This window comes from Ostrinia nubilalis, chromosome 1 (assembly GCF_963855985.1).
Source record: "Ostrinia nubilalis chromosome 1, ilOstNubi1.1, whole genome shotgun sequence".
NCBI lineage: Eukaryota > Metazoa > Arthropoda > Insecta > Lepidoptera > Crambidae > Ostrinia > Ostrinia nubilalis.
The window spans coordinates 3,649,936-3,673,840 of NC_087088.1; the positions used below are offsets into that span (position 1 = coordinate 3,649,936).

The 23,905-nt window shown below is 35.7% G+C and overlaps 2 protein-coding genes and 1 long non-coding RNA gene across 3 annotated transcripts in view; 1 reads left to right on the plus strand and 2 right to left on the minus strand.

The window, feature by feature from the left end:
* Positions 1–2,499, minus strand: part of LOC135083387 (ras-related protein Rab-32) — a 25,944-nt gene extending 23,445 nt beyond the window's left edge. Inside the window, exon 1 of the mRNA XM_063978223.1 lies at positions 2,335–2,499. Coding sequence (XP_063834293.1) covers positions 2,335–2,484 — 150 coding nt within the window. The 5' untranslated portion in view covers positions 2,485–2,499. The remainder of the gene's footprint in view (positions 1–2,334) is intronic.
* Positions 1–5,403, plus strand: part of LOC135084453 (uncharacterized) — a 24,860-nt gene extending 19,457 nt beyond the window's left edge. The window contains exon 2 of the long non-coding RNA XR_010259849.1: positions 5,108–5,403. This is a non-coding gene — a long non-coding RNA (uncharacterized LOC135084453). The remainder of the gene's footprint in view (positions 1–5,107) is intronic.
* LOC135084066 (solute carrier family 25 member 32) overlaps positions 3,536–23,905 on the minus strand; it is a 25,454-nt gene continuing 5,084 nt past the window's right edge. The window contains exons 4-6 of the mRNA XM_063978842.1: positions 13,320–13,433; positions 11,987–12,132; positions 3,536–6,758 (exon numbers count right to left, since the gene is read on the minus strand). Of these exons, the coding sequence (XP_063834912.1) occupies positions 6,614–6,758; positions 11,987–12,132; positions 13,320–13,433 (405 nt within the window). The 3' untranslated portion in view covers positions 3,536–6,613. The remainder of the gene's footprint in view (positions 6,759–11,986; positions 12,133–13,319; positions 13,434–23,905) is intronic.

Genomic DNA, 23,905 nt, shown 5'->3' on the forward strand with positions numbered 1-23,905 from the left:
GAAGAAGAGGCGCTCTCTAACACTTTTAGATCATTCTGAGGAGGAATTAGTTTACGCTTTATGTGCTAAACTGAAAGAGTCTAACAAAACGAAATTAGCGACTACCTATAATCAAAGAACTGTTCCAAAACGAAGAACAGTGTGAAATAGTAGACAATCTTTTAACTTAAAACTGTGTCTACCTGAAGATAAACGTTAGCGCTAGTTACATCATGTAATTTGTCAAAATGGCAATATCGCAATTTGAGATTCATTCTCGCTTCAGAGAGTATTTATGGGCTTCCATCCTATCAAGAGCTTCTGGAAACAAAAAAAACTTGTTATCCTTCAGAGAGAGACGATATTTGTGTGAGTTATCAATGATGGACATATTGTAAATTGGGCAACCTCTCGTATAAGCTACTTTTTGACGGCCAGCGGACCTATACATACAACTTTGTATTATGTATTTCCCTTAATTTTTTTTTTATTTTAGTAAAAGTTGATGCTTACGAGCGCGCGCGAGTGCGAGTCGTTGTTATGTGTCATCAAAAGTGTCCCTTATACACCATATTGTAATTCTGGCAATTTTTCGTGGAAATATTTAATATAAAAAAAACGATTTTTCAACCCTCGATAACTCAAAAGTACGCAGAGATAAGTGACAAGTATCTTCGCATGAAATACTCAGAATCACTTGTTTTATAACATGTGTGATCGGCATCTTGACATCGTGAAAGAATTTCGAAAAATTGACAGAAACGTAATTTCTTCCATACAAAAAATATGTATATATTTTTTTTTACTACGAAATAGACGTCGTAGGATTGTAATATTTTTTTGCCTTATTAGTTATCATAGCAGTAACCATCAAAAAAATTTTCGTGCCTCTAGCATCAATGTCCATATTTAGTCGGCCGTTTGGTGTAGTGGTTCAGAACGGACTACTATGCCGAGAGGTCCCGGGTTCGATTCCCGGCCGGGCAGAAATTAAAATGATGAATTTTAATTTCTGTGACGGGTCTGGGTGTGACTATGTATAATATTTATGTATTTAAAAAAAAAAAAAAAAAAAAAAAAAAAAAAAAAAAAAAAAAAAAAAAAAGTATATAAGTAGTATATCCGTTAAGCTAGCACCCATAACACAAGCATTAAGTTGCTTACTTTGGGGCTAGCTGGCGCTGTGTGAAATTGTCCAAAGATTTATTTATTATTTATTATTATTTTATTAAATCGGGACCACTGTGCGTCAGCTGTTTTGACAAATCCATATCGCAGAATCGAAGAAACGCGTCTGTATTGGAGACGTTAAAAATTAGCGTAATCGGGGCACAGTTTCGTAGCACCTACTGAGACGCTACGACTATTTTCAGTGACATTGTGTATTATGGATTATAATACATTTATTTAAAAACTTTTGTTTATTAAGTCCTAGGAACAACGAAAAGGGTCCTACTGGGAACATAATCACTGATGATGACACTGAACAAAAATATATTTTTTATTTCTATATTTCTATCCAGTAAGTATCACTTAGCTAAGTTTTTCACTTAGGTTGTTTTTATTGATAAAATATCGTTGGTATTATTGGCACACTGTTGTACCTATTTGTATGTCTACTTAGGTAACCTGTTGATAACTGACAAAAGGCGGGAAGAATAATTTACCTATTAACAACCCTGACGACATTTTCACAACATAAAGGCTGCTAAATACAAATTGTTGCTATAAAATTTTCGATATTATCAATCGGCGATTTTTCAGAACGTGAAACGCACGTTCTGGAAAATCACCGATTGCATTAACGAAAATTTAACAACCGTAAAACCAAAGCTGGTAAAAATTAAACCCTAATAAGTAATACTTAAAAAGTTAAGTAAATTAAAGCATACTTAACTCACCCAAGTAACTCTCTTCATATCACTTGTAGAATAATGTAATCGGTTTTATAAATTAATTATGTTACTATTTAAAAATGTTTATGAAGTGACACTAGTCTTTATTGAGCTACCCACCAAGGTAATTAATAACACAGATAATATAACACTAGTTTAATAAAATAATGTCTACCTTACCTTTTGGAAAAACATATTTAATCAATCGCTGTTTTTAAAAAGGATTTACCTATCCTTTTCACTAAAAATAATGTACCTGTAAATGCCCTCATCATGAGACGCTACTACAGATTTTTTTCAAGCCTTTCAAGCCTCAGGGCAGACGCAAACACGGCAAAACACTTGACACACTAGCACCATCTACACTTATACTTCAACTCTAATTATCTCCACAATAACAAAGTAGCTCACGCATATTTTTCGAGTGAAAAACATTTGAAAATCACAATAAAACACTCACCATTTTGAAATGACGATTTCTTTTACACACGCGTCGCTTCCTACAGCTCCTCGAATGTTTTTTTAGCGGCAAAACTGGAGCAGACGGCTCCTTGATACATCCCTCGGTCTCTCGCGAGTTTACTGCCGCGATGCGAACTATAGTGCACATACCTCGCGTGTAGGTAACTAAAAGATAACGTCGTGAATATATTTCTGATTATTATCGCGGTTTACCGACTGCTTAGCGATACATATAACAAAATTAAATGACGCATAAAAACACTATTTACTGCTATTTTTAAGGAAAACTTCTTCATTTCTTTTAAGATAATCCGTAACGAAGACCACTTATAAAGTCGCGCAAATGGAATTGTACTAAAGTGGCATATTAATAAAACGCATTTTGCTGCAGCAATCAATCAACGAGGACAACTAGATGATTACTAAAGATGATTAGTGTAGTGTATTTATATGGAGTTATTGTTAACCACTTCAGCAAAGATTGTCTAGTTGCGTCCTGGCATTAGTTGATAAACTAGACCATATTTCTGTTACATAAGAGTAGTTATTGCCTGCATAGATAGGCACTGAAATGGCTTATTTTCTGTATAGATAACGTTGTAAGATTCCAGCCATTAACCACTGAGGTTTTACACGATGAACACGTTTGATTAGTATTCGGTAAACTGATAAGCTACCACATATTATTAATTAATTATTAATCAAAAGGTCAACTACATTTACCTATAGGCAGCAAAGTAAGTATCAAGGCAAGTAAGTTATAATATAAGTTATAACCGTGACGCGCACCCGCAATGCACAAAACTGCCCTACAATTAGAGCACTGACGTCATTAAATGCGCATCTCGCGAAAAAACCCCATATTGACGTGTTTGTTGACAGTATGGTTCAGTATATTTTGGAGGTATACAATTTTCTGTCGCATAGTATTTAAGCACCTATTTATGTAAATCGTGTATTCTGTACTTCTGCCGCTGATGGACGTCTTGGGTAAAACTGTAAGTCCACAGTGAATTATATAAATAAATAAATAAATAACAAAAAACTGAAAAATGACTTTTTTTGCGCGAAGGCAAGGGCACGCTTAGTGCTTATTGAATTTGTGGAATATACGATAGTAAAAATTAATTTGTAAATTATTTTCGAAGAAATAAATACTTATCTTAAAAACTACAAGGAAAAGTAAGAAAAAAGAAAAATTGCTTTGTACCTTTATTAACAACAAGAACCCGCAAGAATTACATAGCTACTAACTACATACACAACTTTGGTTTTAGCACATCGTCACTTTAGTTTTAACAAGTGATAAGCAACTTGATAAAAATCGAACTGCCTAAGGCGGTAATCGAACCCACGACCTTTCGCTTGCCGGGCGACTGCTCTTCCAACTGAGCTACTTAGACCGGCTTATTCCACTATTCCCCTTGACAATTCCCGTCAACGGGGATTAGTGAACTTTTTGTTCACTATTCCCCGTTATTACAGGATTTTATTTTTAACATTATAAGCTCCAATTGGCGTTAACGGGGAATAGTGAACAAAATGTTCACTAATAATCCCCGTTGACGCGGATTGTCAATGGGGAATAGTGGAATAAGCCCTTAGACCAGTGTCTAAGTACAGCGAATGTTCTTCCAACTGAACTACTTAGCAGTCGCCCGGTAAGCGAAAGGTCTTGGGTTCGATTCCCTTAAGATACCCTTAAGAGTTATAATTAGCAATATGCAACTTCACTGGACATTATAGAAACAGTATTACTTTAATATTATACAAATAAACGCGCTGTTACTTGTTTTATTAATCAGAGCTAGTGATTTGTTGAAATGACGCGTCTTTCGCTATTTACAAGAGAAGAGCGTGTTTAACACATTGTTACAGAAACATTCAATAGCATTAAAAGCGACGATGGCCAATTAATTTAGATTTAATTACATTAACCAGCAACATTTTTCATGTCCTTGTGATGCGTTTACCTTAAAATGCTGACATTTGAAGCAATATTGCTGAAAAAGTTGCTCGTCTACAATTTATTATTACATCAATACCAAAGATAAGTAAAACATAAATTATACTAAGTCAAATTGTGATAAAACGTGCCTACAAGTAAGTGTTACCTTTTTTAACAATAAGGTATTTTTGTATGTCTACGACATTATCACCAGGTTATCACACAACACAGCCAATAACATCCTGACATTTAACAATCAAATTAAAATTAGCTTATTCTATAAGAAAAAAACATGTAAATATAATTAACTTAATTAAAATTGTATAATACAATTTGTAATAATGTTAAAAGTTTTAGTACTTAACTATAAGTACGTAGGTATAGACTATTTTCTAATCTCTACATTGAAGGTTTGGGTAAATAACAGCAATAGACGTAGTCTTCAATACTCAATGGTGCAAAATGTCACATACAACTCGATCGGTTAACTGCGCACCACGCTGGACTGACACTGTTCCTCGCACCTCCCCGCGTTCGGCCCGTCCGTATCAATAGGTACGGCTAGCACGAAAAACTTTCGAGTTCGAATCGCTTGCGTATCCGAATCGCCATCAAAAGATTTAGTATGAAAACTACAACAGCGCCCTTGTGAACATGTCGTAAAGTGAACTTAGTATAAGAAATGGTTGCACGAAAGTGAACTTAGTATGAGAAATGGTTTTAAGAATCAAAATTGTCACGTTATCGTTCAATTCGAAGGTTGAGTATCGAATTTTGTCGAAATACGCAAACGATTCGAAGACAAAAGTTGTTCATGCTAGAGGTACAGAGCGTCGATGTGACGTCACGGCTGCCAGGAGCGATTTAACTCAACCGGGTTGTAAAATGAAATCTCAATCCATGTAACACCGCAGCGTATACCAGTTTCCCGCAAACGTAAAACTACAGTTATATTTAAAGGAACTAAAACACAGCCTGTCCAACTCTAAATCACTGGGTGGGTAACATAACTGAGGTCTAGCATGAAAGGGCCCTCGCCCTCGGCGACTTTTACGAAACGCGCGACAGCATCGCTACTATAGCACGTTAATTGCATTTGCAACGCACTACAGTACGGCTAGCACGAAAAACTTTCGTTCGAATCGTTTGCGTATTCGAATCGTCATCAAAAGATTTAGTACGAAAACTACAACAGCGCCCTTGTGAACGTGTCGTAAACTTAGTATGAGAAATGGTTGCACGAAACTTATTTTGAGAACAAAAATGTCATGTTATCGTTTAATTCGAAGGTTGAGTATCGAATTTTGTCGAAAACGCAAACGATTCGAAGACGAAAGTTTTCATGCTAGAGGTACAGAAGTGATGCCAACGCGCTACTATCGCGCTACAGCAGCGCGACTGCATCGCTACAAAAAATCACCGTAGGCGAGGGCCCAAAGGTGTATTGTTCGTCCACGAAAATACTGTTCTTGTTTGTTGTTGTAATATAGCCATATGACCTAAAGTAGGTACCTGTGATAATGAAGCGGGAAAAATGACCAACATCTAAAATAAGCTGAAACCTCGCTAAAATTTGATATGACAAAAACACATCAACTACCACAGGAACCTACGCTCAGTTATGCACTATGCCTGTCTATTTGCGAATCTATGCTTCATAAGCATAAAACAGTGTGTATCAGTTTGACGATACTTGTCAACAATCCAGGTAGTCATCAGGAAAAGAGAACTCCTAAGGATATGATAAGTATGGCACTCAAGTACGAATCTCAGAATATGAGCCTGAATCTCAAAACTCGATTTAATCTCTGTCATATTATATTGGTCTAAATGCTTATTGAAATTCAACCATGTATGCTTGAACTTGAATCGAGTTTTGATCGTTGTTCTGTAATGCACTTTCGAAGTTTCGACATTCCTGTAGATTCATATTTGAGCGTCGTCGCAGAATACAGGATTAAGGCCTAACACTTTCACAATGTCTAAAATTTGATTGTTTTAGAATCGCGCTGATGCACGCTGACCGTCAGCACTGACAGCCAAAATGTATGAAGCGTCGGCGCCAAGCGATCAGCATCACTCAGGAACGTTTTCTTATTACATACACATACATATTGATCTGTCAGCGCCGACGATCAGTGAGCGGTCAGCGTGGTTCTAAAACCCGCCTAAAGGTTCAACCAAATCAACGCGATCAGCCTGCGCGCGCGATGGCGATCAATGCGTATAAGTCTGATCGCCATTGCCATCGTGCACGCCGGCTGCACGCGTTGATTTGGTCGAACCTTTAGCCATCTTTCCACGTCCGTGTCATCACTTCTCCCTCGTACTAGGAAGACAACGCGATGTTCCGATTCCGCTGCAGAAGGTAATGCGACACGTTCTCGTAGGTCAGGAACGTGATCATGGTAGCGGGGACCACTCGCACGAGACTCGGCTTGAGTCCCTTATAGAAGCCCCCGATACGCTCGTGTCTGGGAATACGAGGAAATAAGGATCAAAATTGTGTGAGTGCACTATACAGTTTACGGCTAGTTTGCTTCGAAATCTGAACTTAGCTGGCATAACAATAAGGGTCATATTGGAATATTCCCTTCCTTTTTAGTTTATTTTTGACTTCATCTCAAAAGTGCTAAAATGTTCATGAAATAAGCACGCGATAAAAATACAAGCGAACGAACGGGACTAACTCTTAAAATGCGAGAACTTATTAAAGTATGAATTAGATTCACTCTGTATTTACTTACCGTAACAATATTATGTTTAATCACTAAACTTTTCAAATTACAAAATATCATCTCTAAAATTTATGATGTTCAATCCTACAGCATGATCTAATGCTAAGACCAATAGAATATTTTTAAAACTTATTCTGCATAGATTTATCTTGCTAATGAGCAATCATTACGTATGCTTACTTCGTATTATTGGACGATCGCCAAATGAATACTCATTTACTACACGTGTGATTGCGTTTTTCTAATGAGTCATTATTTATAAGTATCCATAACCAATTATAAGTTTTAGCTTCTACTGCTTCGTCAAATGTTTTTATTTATTATTTAGAAGTAACCAATAACAGGGATGTAACATACAAAAATAAAGAGGATTAGTGTGGATATTTTGCATATTAACATAAAATACAAAAATATATTAGGGAATAATATAAGTAATACAAAGTATCATGCTTTTATATTGGGAAAACATTCGGAGAAAACAGGTCAACTACTTGTTCCAGGAATATATCAAAATTCGTTTCAATTTCAATATTATTTTATTGAAAAATAAGTTTCAGAATGTAAGCCTACCGCCAATAAATGACTTATTTATTTAAATCAAGGTTCTAGAGATTTAAATCCGTTAAAAAAAACAACAGGCCGTTTATCAATTTGCTATCATTTATTGATTACACAAATTGAAAAAGTGAGTTGAAACAATGGAACTTTATCGATTAATATTATAAAAATATATACGTCCTACATTTCATATTGTGGCCAGCCACCAATAAGACAATGTTATAATACAATGATCACAGCGGAAAAACTTCGCTTAAAATTACATATTTTTGTATCCAATAACAATTAATTATTATTGCAATGTTTTCTCATTATAAACAGAACCTTATAATTAAAAAATCAAAGTCGACATTTGTGTCAATATTAGGAACATGTATTTTTCATTTTGGTAGTGATCATTAAATTAACTCTTATCTAATAAATTAATGAAAATGTTAACTATTTTAACTAAATTGTGATTACAATTAAAGTATTATGAAATAATAAATCTTAATACTTTCTAAAATATTACCGGTTTTAACTTTATTAACTAACCAGTAGCGAACTAAATTGTATTAAAATAAAGTCAGATTGCAGATCAATTTTTAATTAAAATCCACTTTCAATTAATATAGACAACTCAGAGCTGTTAAGAGAAAACTAAATACTTTTATAAACATAAATAATGTAATAATTCTACTTAAACTTTGATTATGTTCTAAACGAAGCTATCCCGCTGTGATCTCCACGAAAAATAACATAATAAATTATAAAACAACTTGGACATCACTATGGTCATTGGTCGCGTTCACATACAAGCGGAGTTCGTTGCGGAGCTCAAAGCAGGGCCCGAAACTTTCTCTCATTTTCTATCACAAGTATGTTCGAGAGGTATAATTTTCCATAACTCAGTACTTTGTCGTGGTGTCAATAACATTTATTTTAGGACTAGCTTTCCGCCCGCGGCTTCGCCCGCGTGGAATTTTGTCTGTCACAGAAAAACTTTATCGCGCGCGTCCCTGTTTCAAAAACCGGGATAAAAACTATCCTATGTTCTTTCCCGGGACTCAAACTATCTCTATGCCAAATTTCATCAAAATCGGTTGCGAGGTTTAAGCGGGAAAGCGTAACAGACAGACAGACAGACAGAGTTACTTTCGCATTTATAATATTAATATAATATATATATATAGTTGGGATAAGCAGTAGATTTTCACCACTGATAACTAAATATCGGCGCCTGACGTCAAAAAGTTGTTAATGGACGACCTGCCTTTGCACCACACTCGATCCTTTTCACAATGTCATTTTAATGTCAATTTATAACAAACTAGCTGACCCGGCGAACTTCGTACCGCCTTAGCGTAGAGATTTTCTTAATATTTTTTTCCGTAAGAACCATCCTTGGACTTCCACAAACATTTAAAAAAAAGAATTATCGAAATCGGTTCAGCCGTTCACACGTGATGCCGTGACAACGCGAAACGGGTTTCATTTTTATATATATAGATGTCATCGTTTGACACCAAATTCACAAGACAAATCAGACAAACAGTCAATATCCCAACTAATATTATAAATGCGAAAGTAACTCTGTCTGTCTGTCTGTCTGTCTGTCTGTTACTCTTTCCCGCTTAAACCTCGCAACCGATTTTGATGAAATTTGGCATAGAGATAGTTTGAGTCCCGGGAAAGAACATAGGATAGTTTTTATCCCGGTTTTTGAAACAGGGACGCGCGCGATAAAGTTTTTCTGTGACAGACAAAATTCCACGCGGGCGAAGCCGCGGGCGGAAAGCTAGTATGACTTACTTTTGAGCTCCGCTTACAACTCCGCATGATCATGAACGCGCACTAAGGCATTTTTAATTTTAGACTTTTACATCACATTTTGATTGGTGTGTATGTTTATCGATTCACACATTGAACAGTGCAGTTATATCCAAATACATATTATTCATTTATTTTATTTTATTATACCTAACCTTCTTATTGTCAAATGTTACATGTCTCATGCTTGTTGTTTTGGGCCTGATCTTCAAATATGTTATTTCGTAGACGACATTTTAGCTTCCTATAGAAAATTCCTATCATGGTATATTATTATGAACTATGTAGTCAAAGTAAAAGGGTATATTATAGTGTGAATCGATTCTAAATCCAACATAAGCTATAGTGCGTCGACCTACTTAACAAATGATACAAGTGCATCTACCTTCAGATATTGTACTAAAGCCCGGTCTGTGAGCACGTAGAATTTTGTCCAATGACCCCAAGCTACCCATCGTTATCGCTCGCGCGTAATTATATTGCTGTCGCGACTGTGTGACGCGCGCCCGCAGTGAGTGTGCAAGCGCGACGGTACATAACATAATTACGCGCGAGCGATAAGGATGGGTAGCTTGGGGTCATTGGACGAAATTCTACGTGCTCGCAGACCAGACTATAAAATGATCTATTGAAGTCAAATTGAAAACACGATACTTTTTAGTTTTTTTTTAATAACATGAAAGGGGTCTCGTCTACACAAAGGCGGGGATTACATCTAACATTAAAATTCTAGGACAGAAAAGCTTCAAACTTGCATAGTCAAAGTACCTTACATGAGAAAATATTAAGTAGGTACAGAAACCGTCAAGGCATCACACATCGAAAGGATTTTTTCGGCACTATAGTATAATGTTGTCTCTTTTCGTCATTTATAGTGACTTTAGAATGTAAGACAGAGACAACACGATACAAAACCGATCATCAAAGATCTTTCGGTGTGCAATTTCTTCACGGCTGCTGTATTATTGCATTTATATTGAAATATTGAAGCAAGTTGAAACGAATCTATCAATTAAAAGAACCTAGCGTCGTCTCACCACACATGTAACGTTATGTCAAACTAATGTTGTCTTTTGTGCAAGCTTGTAGACAAACAAACATAAGTACATAACTATTATCACAAAATTGTCAAATTAAATCTAAATTGTGCTACTCGCGACGCGCGATACTATGTCGCGATCTGATGGGAAACAGTACTACTATCAATAAAGAGATTACAATAAATAATAAATAAACACAACATATGTCGTGAGACTTGATTTACAATACAAATAAAAGTGTTTCTTAACCTAAGATTATACACCAATAAAGTTTCAAAGAGTTAGCAAAATTGTTACACATTTTCTATGTCTATGCTAAATTAGTAGGTAAAATTTTAAATCTCCGAAATGTACCTGACGGTGCCTGCTATTATGGTTAAGAAACACAGTGTTAAATAATAATTCCATACACAGTTTCTATTTTAGTCTTTTTCGGGAAACAATGTGACAAAAAACAAAAATGTACAAAGTAACGAAATCGTATAACCACTTGAGCGGTTGCCAACTGCTCATCTTCTATGTCCACGCCAAATTCCTGTCACCATTCTTTATAAGTCACATTCTCGAATTCTCTAATAACACTATTTAAACAAAACGAATGAATATAACTATGTAATTCAAAATTGATCGGATACAATACGAAAATGCATTTGATTACATACGAATAGACATTTAAAATAAATTAAGTAACCCTGCTTACACACTAACGGTCAGTTGAGGGAAGTCTCCATAGCTTGAATGGCGTTTAACACCTAATACTTGGGAAATCTTTATTTGTCAAATAATATTTCTAACTGACAATAACATTTTTGTGTCATATTGTCCACCATATTTATAATAATATTCAATTTCTGCTATACAAAACCATACATTTGTTTTATCTATGGATCACTAATACCAACTGTCCACCCATTATGGTTCATTAGAGACATCCTTATAATAGACAGACAAGTTGCAAAGTCCTTTACAACCCTTTAAAAACGAATAATCATAATAATTTTATTTCTCACCATAATCCTTAAAAATGTTGTGATGTAATAACAGGTTAGTCGTGTTTTACAAAGCTACTACTGATAGATTATGGTAGGACGAATCCTTTGTCTCCCTTGTTACTTTAGCAGTGTTCCGCAAAGGGTGTACCTCGGAAAAATAATATTATCTTATAAACTTATTTTTAGTAAGTAAGGGTAAGACTAATAAGGGTGGATTCGACCAAACGAGTAAATATTAATCTCAGAATAAATTGTCAGTTTTGACATATTTCCTGAAACTGTTATGTGCCAGTTATACCAGGAGTTATTCTCGGATAAAAGTTTGGTCGAACGATTTTTCAAGTGTGAAAAAAAATTTGCGGAACACTAATGGACTCCCATTCCCTCAACCGACAGCAAGCCTCACCCCTAGGCGCTACACAAAAATAGTACATTTCCCATCAGATTGTTCATTCATTCGTTGTTTGTAAACTTCTCCCATATGAGCATAACTAGGCATATATTCGGCGTTACATGTAGGAGATACGGCGTGAGGCCCTTGTAGAAGCCGCGAACGCGTTCGTACCTCCAAGTCTCGGTCACGCAATGCCAGGCGCCATTGTAGCTACGGTGTTGGTCTTGTAGACGCGCGCGCACCACTTGGTATGGATAGGTGGCGCCAGCGGCGATCAGTTTGGAAATCGCCGCGAAGGTTAGGTACTCCATTGATGTCTGGAAAATTAAGGGTGGATAATTAGTGTTTGTAATGAAATGTTTTTTATTCAGTTTAGACCAAAGATATTGTCAAAATAAATAGTAAATCCTTCTGGCGCAGTCGGGTAAAAAGGCAGCCCTTACAGCTCTTTACATTGTCTCCGGCTGCCTAAGTAAACTCCGACACTACACTACTTAGACAAAGGCAAATATCCTTTGTCTGAGTAGTGTATTGTCGAAGTAGTCATGTCGATATTCAGTAGTGTCGGAGTAACGTAATGTCGAAGTAACGTTTGTCGGAGTAGCATTTTATAGCCATTGTCTTCTTATCTTTAGAACCCTATCAGCACCCATTTCCTCAATAGATGAGGTCCAGGAGCACAATCCTCGGTAATTATTACAGTCAAATGGAGGACTTGGACTTTACTACCCACTTTAGCCAGATGGGTTCGAAATAAGGTTATTGTTTACAATACCTGGCACAGAACAAACATTTGGGTGGATCTGACTCTCAGCAAGAAACAAACGTAACGTAAGTAATTGAATTAAAAGTACAGAAGAAGAAACCCATGTTTGTATTATAAATAATATTGAAGCAAATGCAATGTTATTCAACCTTGGACTTCACGTTATATCCCCAAATAAGAGCCTGATACCAGGCTACTACAAAAGGATTTGATCTCCAATACAAACAAGATTAAACGAGTATATTTTGATAACAGATGGCTATGATAACGCGTTTGCCATTATTGGCTAGTGGTAAAGTGTAGTTTAATGGGGAAACATGATTTTAATTACAATTATTTTGAAGCTAGGTTTATTTTATGTAATCAGAGAACGATTAGCGGACAAAATTAAATAATCTACGCTAATTATCTGTATTCTGTTTTATCTTCAATAAATCAAGAAGCACTTCTTACTAGATATTTCGCTGATTATAATTTAAAATCCTTATTTGGGAAAATTTCAAAAATTCATGGTAAAAAGTGAATGTAAGATCTTGGTTTGAAAGGAATTGAAAGGATAGGTGCTAAGTATGAATATATTACCTAAATATAACCTAAATATGTATTTAAATTCAAATTACTATGCTCGAGTTGGAATCGAATTTTAAGACAATTTATCTGCGGTCAGGTCAAAGAGAACGCAGCCCGCATCATGTAAGAACAACATTGTCGATCGATATTGTAAAGATATTTAATTACCAATTTGATATCAATGGGCAGATTCCTGTACTGGTTGTAGCGATTCTTCATCTCCTCGTATGTCATGAACTGCAGAGCGCCGTGGGACACCCCAAACATGCCTGGCACGAAACCCTGGAAAGATACACCATTTATTATTAAAAAACATAAAAAAGTTTTATTAAACCAGCCCGAAACGAGACTCAGCGTTGTTTGAGAGTAACAAATCTTCTACGATTAACTTAAGACTATACTTAGACTCCCCAGACGACAGACTTTTAGTCGGCCGATAATTATATTGTGCCCGATTCTAATTTGTATGAAGAATAGGCCGATACCAAATCGGTGTAATGTGCGCACTTCCATACATTTGCATACTGATTATTGCCCGACCCAACTATCGGCCAACTAAAAGTCGGTGGTCTGCTCCTAGGCTTAAGCCAGTAGTTTGGCCGGCTTCGAATTTGTATGAGGAATCGACCGATAGTAAATCGGTGTAATGTGCGCACTTTCATACTTGTTCATACTGATTTAACAACCGTAGTAACATAATAGCCAATAATAACACCTTTCATACATGTACAAAGGCCAATATAATAGCAACTTAATTAGACTAGCCTTGCAGACCAACGCCATATCCACACATACATATTTAGTTATTTTCATATTCCTATTAATAGCGACAATATAGAATTTAAATATTTTTTACGTAAATGCAAACAAAACGAAGAATAGAACACGCGTTTGCGTCCTATTTTTAGTGAACAAAACACTATCTGGCATAATTAGACCGAGTGAGTGGACTAATTAACATAAAATATGATAACAATATCACGTGATCGGTATTTTCTATGCATTTATGCAAATGACACAAATATTTTTATTTTTGGACAAAATAACATCTGTGTTATGATCAAAAAATATTATTTCAAACTTGTAAGTTGTTTTTCATGTCTGAACACATCATGGTATCGGCTCTTCGGCGATGTATAAACCGTAAAATATTAACTCCCATGTCAGCTGAAAAAAACCCAAATATAAAGCAAACCAATATTAATTTTCCGTCGAAATCCTACTGACCCTTGCATAACACAGGATGTGCATGATTGATTTTTGGACACTATCATTCTATCATCATCCATGAAGTATGGAAATATCCACAGATCACAGAAACTAAAGGGAGATGAGACAAGGGGGCTGGGCCGGTGTCGCAGCAATATGCCCAAAAACAGAACACATTGCTGCAGAGGTCATAATGTAAACAGTTTACATTGCTTGCGTAGTACTAAAGATTATTCGAACGTTGAGTGCAGTGGATAATGAGCACATATTTTGATTACTTTGTGTGTGTCAATTAATTTATAATGCGACACTGAGTTTCGAACTCAGCGCATTAATTGGCATCTCTCTATATCTCTATGGAAATATCTAACCTTATTTATTTACCACCTCATTGACCTTAAAACAAGGATGTGTATATCCGTTGTCTGGTAGTAATACTTTACTTAGTATGGTTCTGGATGGCGCAGCATTGTACAATAATGTCGACGAATATTTTTTTAAATATTATTTTCACCCCTATTTCATGTCATAAAATCTCCAGAGCCCACCAGAATTTCTAAGAATATTTATTTATTTATTTATTTATTTATTTATTTATTTATTTATTTACTTTATTTTCACCCCTATTCCACGGTACTAAGGTTGCTCAGTTTCCATGGTCACTTTAGAAAGTAGACCAGGAAGGAAGGTTTCTTAGAAGGTAGAGCGGGCGCACGTGAATGCCCTAGTTTTTTGATTGCATAAAATAGGACTGGCTTACATAAGTATCTGCGGTAAACTACTTACTGCCCGATGTCCTGATGACAGCACATCCGATAAATCCGATTACACAGTCCTTAATACAAACTAAATAAGATGTATGCTGTGGTCTTTACAACTCAAGTATGTAATAATTACCTATCGTTTTGTACTACAATCCGTGCGCTATCACAAAACGCACAATTGTTTGAAAGCAAGATAGTCAAAAAGTAATTGCCTGGGTCTATCTATCCTGCTCAGTTTTAGTCTTAGTTAAGTTATTCTGAATCTTATTGCCTAGTTTTTGGGTTCAAAAATAATAAATAATTTAAAGGACAATGACCAAAAGTGGCCCAAATGTCCACCACTAATGAGACCTATATTGGCTTACAGTCCATTAAATAGAGATTAACTGTCAGTAAAAAGTTATGACTGTATGGAAAATTGTAGTAGTTTACGCGCTAATCTCAGGAACTACTGGTCCGATTTGAAAAAATATTTTTGTTATGGATAGCCCATTTATCAAGGATGGTTTTAGGTTATACAGGGTGACTGGAACTGAACCCGCCATAGCTAATACGCGTATAGAGGAGGTCATTTGCTAATTATTGAACTTTAATTTCTATAGTTTAGGAGATATGTCAATTTTTAAATTTAACCTTTAAATAAAATAAATTTCAGATCCAGATAATGATTGAATAACTAGCCACGAGCCGCCAAAGTTCAACAAAAGTACAAACCACGATAAAAAATTAAAGTTCGAATTCGATTTAAAAAAAAGCTAATGGTGATAATGGATTGCCAATGATCTTCGGAAAAATCTAAAAAAAGTATAAAAATTGACATATCTCCTAAACTATAAAACTTTAGTCATAGAAAGTAGGGTAGAGGAGGTCATTTGCTAATTTCAATAATTAGCAAATGACCTCCTCTATACGCGTATTAGCTATGGCGAGTTCAGTTCCAGTCACCCTGTATATAACATCACCCTACAACCAATAGGTGCGGAGCAGTAAAGACAAATGTTGTAAAAATGGGAAATATTATTCAAACTATTTTCACGCGTACAAAGTCGTAGGCACAGCTAGTATAATATGAATAATATAATATAATTCATCTATAACCCCGCGCCAGTTGGAAACAAGACTATTTTTATCCCTTTAGTATTATTCCAAGTATTCCAATATTGTCTTTCTTCTGAGCTTATTTTTTTTTCTTTTAGCGAGAACCTAACACGGCACACTAAGCGACATAACATAACGTCCAAAATGTGCGATGGATAGAATGATATCAAGAACATTTTTCGGATGAAAAGGTAAAAAACATGACTTTTCATTCAGTCATAACTTTTTACTGACAGCATATTTTTGATTGCGGTTTGGTTATAATGAATCAGTATTTAGTAGACTATTTTATTTTACTACATAGGTCTCGTTAGTGGTGGACATTTGGACCACACTCTATATATTTTTGGTCATTGTCCTTTGGTGCACCTGTTAAAGCATTAACCACAATATCATTCAATGGGTAAGCGAAGTGTGGGTAGAATGTATAAGGTATTTTCAATACCAAAATCATTTTAAATATCCTGTTTATTATTTTGCATAATTTTTATCTTCAGAGACGTCGGAAGCACCGTCATGAATCGCTAGGCACGTGACAATACTATATGAAAAGATAAGATAATAATTCTTTATTTAATTTACAAAAAATATGACGAGAAAAGTGTGAAAAACATCATGAGTAAGGTACAATCAATCTGGACAGGTCTTTGCAACTGTAAAGTAAATAAGTATCAAAAATGTATTGACTCAGAATCCAAACTGTCTCCTATTCCCTCTGCAACTCCTGTGTAGCCAGGATCTACAGCTTGACCGCCAATAAAAACAACCAGCGAAGAGCAAGTTTGTCCCGGGAGAAAGTTAAACTGTCATTGGGCCCGCAGTGAAATTAGTCGAAGAATATAGGAGAATTTCGAAAAACTAAACTGTCTCAATCAATAATCTCAACATTTCAATTTTCAATTAAAATTATTTTTAGACATACGTCCGTATTCACAAACATTACTATGAGGTCTCACAGTGCGCGTGAACGCACAGGGTGACACACGGACCAATCACAGAGCTCTATTGAACGCTGTGCGTTCGATTTGCTGCTTCACTTAACAAGCATCGTTTGTAGTAGGGAATTTAGTGCAAGAACCCCTCCACTTTGGTATAGAAGGCTCATTTTTGCACCAGTTGTTCTTTGGGTGCTCCTGAGTAGATTTCCGTCGGTAGACATCAGGAGCCCCCCCTGTGGTAGCAGGGGGAGGGGGGGCAAGTTTCCTTCTGCCGCGCTTCACTTTAAGGCCCATATCTTCAAAACTATGGGTATTAGGGCAAGTGTGGTGTCATTTTCAGATAATTAAAGGATGGCAAATTCATTTCTAGAACAAACTTTTTGCCTTTTCATACAAAAAAATAGAAATATTGAGCAAAATTCACAAAAGCCAAAAAGTATTTTTTTAAATAAACGTCGTTTACTTTTAAACCACTAGAGATAATCTAATAAAAAAAATATGTCCTGAAAGCTACATTTATCAGGATTATAAATATATACCACTGTATGGTACTTTTTTCGATAAAAGTAGGTGAAAAAAATTTTTCTTCAGGACACAGCGGGCGAAATTTACTGCGCGTCGGAAAAAAATATTTATTTTATCCATGAATTCATACTATTTGGTTCATAAGCAAGTACAGATTATTATTTTAGAATTTATTTAGAGTTCCTGGCACATCAATCTACCATGATTTGTATTTTTTCTTCAATTAATTTTGAACTCTATGTGTAAGACATAAGGTTGAAAATAGCTTAAATACATTTTAATGTTGAAAATATCTTAAAAAGAAAGCACTTAATAAAGAACTTGAATTTGTCTAAACGTCTAATGATTATTATTATTTTAATTAACACTTATTTCTACATACTATTGTACCAGTGATTTAACGGAAAGGTAAGTGTGAGGAAAGTGAGGATTGATAATAATCATAGTACGGGAGATTATTTTTAGCATAAAGACTACGGCTGTGACCATTATAGTTGTTTTTTTAGACAGCACCAGCTTCTGCACTACTTCTTGCACTTACATCTCACCATTTCCAGGCAAGCTTCGGCAGCTACGGGCAAATCGGTCCATGTAGGCTCCATGTTGCTATCGACTCTGGTCCACCCCCAACCAGTCGGGTAAAGGGAAGACTGAGTCGGTTGCTTGCAACTGATCCTATGCTCGAAACCCTTGATATACTGCCAGTAGCCAATGCTGATACAAAGCTGTCTGAGTTATCTTATGTAGGGCCACACCTAAGCGTAGTCCACAGCGACCAATTAGGATCTTTATTCTCCTTTTTTATTCCCTATCATCTAAAAAAATCCTTTCAATGAGTTAGGTGAATTAAGCGTCTGAGTGAAAGCCACCTAGTAGACTTCTGATGCCGGATATGCTGACCCAAACAGACCCATCCTTACAGTACATAAGTGTTTCATGGACCCCGCACATTATTCCACATGCTCGAGAGCTTCTGTTGTTAGGTACATTTTGTGGGACAACATGATGGTTCGTTCCATAATGCCCAGTTTGCGTACCTGTAATTGCTTGGGCTTAACTTTGATGAGTTTTCTCCATGACCCTGTATTTCCCTTTAGGAATGATTTGGAGAGGCTTATATCTTTGGAGCTTTCCCATTCAGCCCTGTGCTTCTTGGATATGGCCATATTATGGCCATGAGGTATGCTTTTAGATAAAGAACTATTAGTTCTGACCCAATAGATATCGTCTCTGACCCTTGTCTCGCTAGACTGTCGGCTCTCTCATTGCATTCGATCCTTGTAACTATGTCCAGGTATCCCACATCAGGGACACGTCATGCCTTCCGAGTTTGTTCATCTTTAAGATTGCATCTAGAATAATTCTAGACTCAGCCTTCACTGAGGCGATGGCTTTGTTTGAGTGCTGCCTGGCTGTGGCTCAGGATGTAGATATTGCGTTTTTTACACCCCTGTTTTTTAGTGCACACATAATTATAGCGTAGAATTCAGCTTGAAATGCTCTAGCAAACCTCCTTAAACGTTCACTGTGTTCGTAGTGTTTACAGTAGACGCCCGCTCCCGTTCCCAAGGCCATCTTGGCTTGGAGCTGTCAGTAAAACAGATTAGACTGTTCTGTTGGGATTTTGGTCCTCTTTTCTAGTCGTCCCTTGCTCAAGATCTATCCACTTATTAGCTCAATCCACTGTTTTTTTTCCCACTTATCATATTAATCCATTGGTATTGTTTTAGATCAAGTACCTCCTACTATTACTTACTACATGCTTGACTATGAACGAGTGCTGTAAGTGCCCACCAACCTAGGCAGTTTTGTATCAGAATTGGCTACGGGCAGTATATCAAGGGCAGATTTCATGTCCTTATGATTTTTTCAAGTTATTTAAGATTTAGTAGGTTCAAGGGATTCGCGTATATATAGGGTCAGTTGCAAGCAACCGACTCAGTCTTCCCTTTACCCGACTGGTTGGGGGTGGACCAGAGTCGATAGCAACATGGAGCCTACATGGACCGATTTGCCCGTAGCTGCTGAAGCTTGCCTGGAAATGGTGATGATGTAAGTGCAAGAAGTAGTGCAGAAGCTGGTGCTGTCTGAAAAAACAACTATAATGGTCACGGCCGTAGCTAAAAATAATCTCCCGTACTATGATTATCAATCCTCACTTTCCTCACACTTACCTTTCCGTTAAATCACTGATACAATAGTATGTAGAAATAAGTGTTAATTAAAATAATAATACTCATTAGACGTTTAGACAAATTCAAGTTTTTTATTAAGTGCTTTCTTCTTAAGATATTTTCAACATTAAAATGTATTTAAGCTATTTTCAACCTTATGTCTTACACAAATAGAGTTCAAAATTAATTGAAGAAAAAATACAAATCATGGTAGATTGATGTGCCAGGAACTCTAAATAAATTCTAAAATAATAATCTGTACTTGCTTATGAACCAAATAGTATGAATTCATGGATAAAATAAATATTTTTTTCCGACGCGTAGTAAATTTCGCCCGCTGTGTCCTGAAGAAAAATTTTTTTCACCTACTTTTATCGAAAAAAGTACCATACAATGGTATATATTTATAATCCTGATAAATGTAGCTTTCAGGACATATTTTTTTTATTAGATTATCTCTAGTGGTCTAAAAGTAAACGACGTTTATTTAAAAAAAAAAACTTTTTTTCTTTTGTGAATTTTGCTCAATATTTCTATTTTTTTGTATGAAAAGACAAAAAGTTTGTTCTAGAAATGAATTCGCCATCCTTTAATTATCTGAAAATGACACCACACTTGCCCTAATACCCATAGTTTTGAAGATATGGGCCTTAAAGTGAAGCGCGGCAGAAGGAAACTTGCCCCCCCTCCCCCTGCTACCACAGGGGGGGCTCCCGATGTCTACCGACGGAAATCTACTCAGGAGCACCCAAAGAACAACTGGTGCTAAAATGAGCCTTCTATACCAAAGTGGAGGGGTCTCCATACAAATCATTGCACTAAATTCCCTACTATTGTAAATACGGGCGATACATACGTATACGTCACTAAGAGCATAGACAAATCAATGTCATTAACGCAGACTATATTTGAGTAATTAACTAAGTTTTAAAAGTGGAACAGTATCACAAAGGGCAGTCACCTAATTAACAAACCATTAGGTAGGTGATTGGCATAATAATAAACTAAATTACTTCGCGGTTAACTTACGTAATTGAGAATGTTACTAGGTATGCAAAATCACTTGAAACCTATGTTACAGTTAAGCTTTTACATTTACAAATACATTAGTTTTTATTTCATTCAAAAATACCCAGTAGTTATGATTTTATAGGCATTCAAAGTTCGCTTAAATATTGAGTCCCGCCGACGGTCACGTGACCCCGTGTGACGTACATTCACAGCGTCCGCTCACTAGAAAACGGATATAAACATACTTAAAATAACTTTTTTTTGTAAATACAAACTTATCATACATATTAACACCCAGACCCATCGCAGAAATTAAAATTGAACCAAACCCAAACTTGATGCGATTGTGTCGTTTTATTGCGAATTACCTTCCAGCTCCATCATTAGACCCCGATTACTATATAGAATTAAAATACTCATCAATACAAAACGAACGAGCCCAAACTCGATGCATTTAAGTCGTTTTATTATAGAGTTCCTATGGCTACCTTCCAGCTCCATCATCAGATCAGCTCAATGTCATCATAATATTGCATGGTCATCCAAATCACATGTGTTTGCGAAATTTCAGCTTAATCGGTTGCCTGGAAGTGGGTCTTAATTCAGTTTGCAAGATTCCACCCATACAAATATGAGCCAGTCGTTGTAATATGACGTCACGCGCATAAAATGGCGGGCCGGCCGCCGCCCGCACTTTTAAAATTCAATATCTTGGAAACTAATTGACGTATCGAAATAATTCTTTCACGTGTATTTTTTATTTTTAACAGAGAATACAGAAAGCTAAAAAACAAAATTAGTGAACATTCTTCATTGTATTGTGTGTTGCTGGTGTTGCATTCCAAACACTTATCATTTGAACTCTGACTGATATGCAGAAGTAAGTAAATATTATATACACTGTTATCATTAATTATATTGCTATACATATTATTACATATTTATAATATCATAACAATTTAACTGGTTCCGTCTCAAAACTGTATTTAAACTTTTGAACTGTGCAATGTTTACTAATAAAACGGTAGGAGTAGGCTTTAAATAAAAATTTAAACATTTAAGTGCAAATAACATACATAATCATAAAATAGCGACATATATAATATGAGAAGATAGATCTGTCTGTGTCACATTTTCACGACTATCCCACTGAACCAATATGGATGAAAGAAAACACACATTTACTTGCCGCGAAAAAAAAATACGATTAATATTGTAGTCTGAACAATAAAGATATTTGAATTTGATAATCCTTTCTGTGACATAATGAACACGTACAAAGCCACGGGCTGAAACTAGCTCAATAAGCCTATATTATCGTCAGGTCAAGGCAGACCGGAAGGCGTTGCGTTCTAGTCATTGAAACAAACAATTATTTCCACTGGAAACTATACAGCTGTTTAATTGAAGAAAAATTTTGATTAAAAATTTTATATGAATCATTTCTATGCCATGGCATAATGTACAGTCGACCGTCACTTTTAATTTTTGTTGCAAAATACCATCTATTATAAAAAGTAATCTCTACTTATTATAAAGCTGAAGAGTTTGTTTGTTTGCTTGAACGCGCTAATTTCAGGAAATACTGGTCCAATTTAAAAAAAACTTTTACTGGATAGCCCATTTATTGAGGAAGGCTTATGATTATTACATCACATCGCCCTTCAGCCAATAGGGGCGGAGCAGTAAAGAAAAATTTTGCGAAAACGGGAAATATTATTCAAACTATTTTCACGCGTAAGAAGTCGTGGGCGCAGCTAGCGATAGATACGAGATTTTCGATCGATGGGCGTGTCTTTCGAATATTAACTGGTAGTCAAGTGATCGAACTTCAAAGCATTTATCTCTAAACTTTGAACCGCTACTTTATCAATTGCTTATTTAATCATATACTTGTTGTATTATAAGTAATTCGAGTTTAATCGAGTCTTAAAGGAAAGTTGTTATAAAATTATGAATTCAGCAGTTAGTTTGAATTAGAATATTAGAATTAATATTAGATGTAATAATAAATTAATTACCTAATAAAGGCAACAATTTAGCCAATTATGCATTTCTTCCATGCTCTCTAAGATGGATTCATACTATCTTAAATCTGATTTAGCTATAAACAAAGAGAAAGACATTGCATTTCAAGTTCACAACACATTTTATGTAACCAATCGAGTTTATCAAATAATCGATCAATTCGTTAATTTGACAACGCTGACTGCGTTGTCAAATTAACGAATTGACTGTTTTATCTACAGATACTAGTGTCAACTGTGTTATGATTTTTTGCAAAAATAAACGTGACATACCTACTCGTAGTGCTTACGTCACGTCTGATTACGAAAACCTATAATATTAAAGAATGATAATGTTGACATTACGTTATTATTATCAAATGAAACTATTTCCATTGTTTTAAAAGATATTAGATAAAAGATGTCTATTCAAGATAAAAACTACTCGAGGTTTGCTTCGAAGATCGTGATAATATTATAGTTTCAATGACCAAGCCAAACACTTGGCGAGTTTAGCTTAAAGGATCGCAAACATTGGATATGATAACTAATGCTAAACACATATGCATTTGTATCAACATTGGGATTTTGCACATTGCACTTATTGACAATTATGTACGAGATACAGTCTAGTAATTTTCTATAAAGCCTTAAAAAAGCAGTCAGTTATTGGGACGTGTAAAAGCGCTTTTTTAAAGCCTATTTGCAAAAATAAATGAATTTTATGAATTTTAATTTTTAAAACACAAAAAACCTTCAATGAAGTATTTTTAAGTTCATTTCAGGAACGGGGGATGGCATAGCAGAACAATATGGCAACTTATGTAGTTATTTTAAACAAGCATGTATAATGCCCAAAAATTACGTAATAACCGGTAAACCAGTGTATGTGTCACGAGGAAATTATTCTATTCTCCCAATTTGCTTCCTGCTCGCATGGCTAAACCGATCCTAAACTTGAGTTCATTTACAAGAGACAAAAGGGAGGATTTAACCTTCACTGGTTGGGTTTTTATTGGCGGTCCAGCC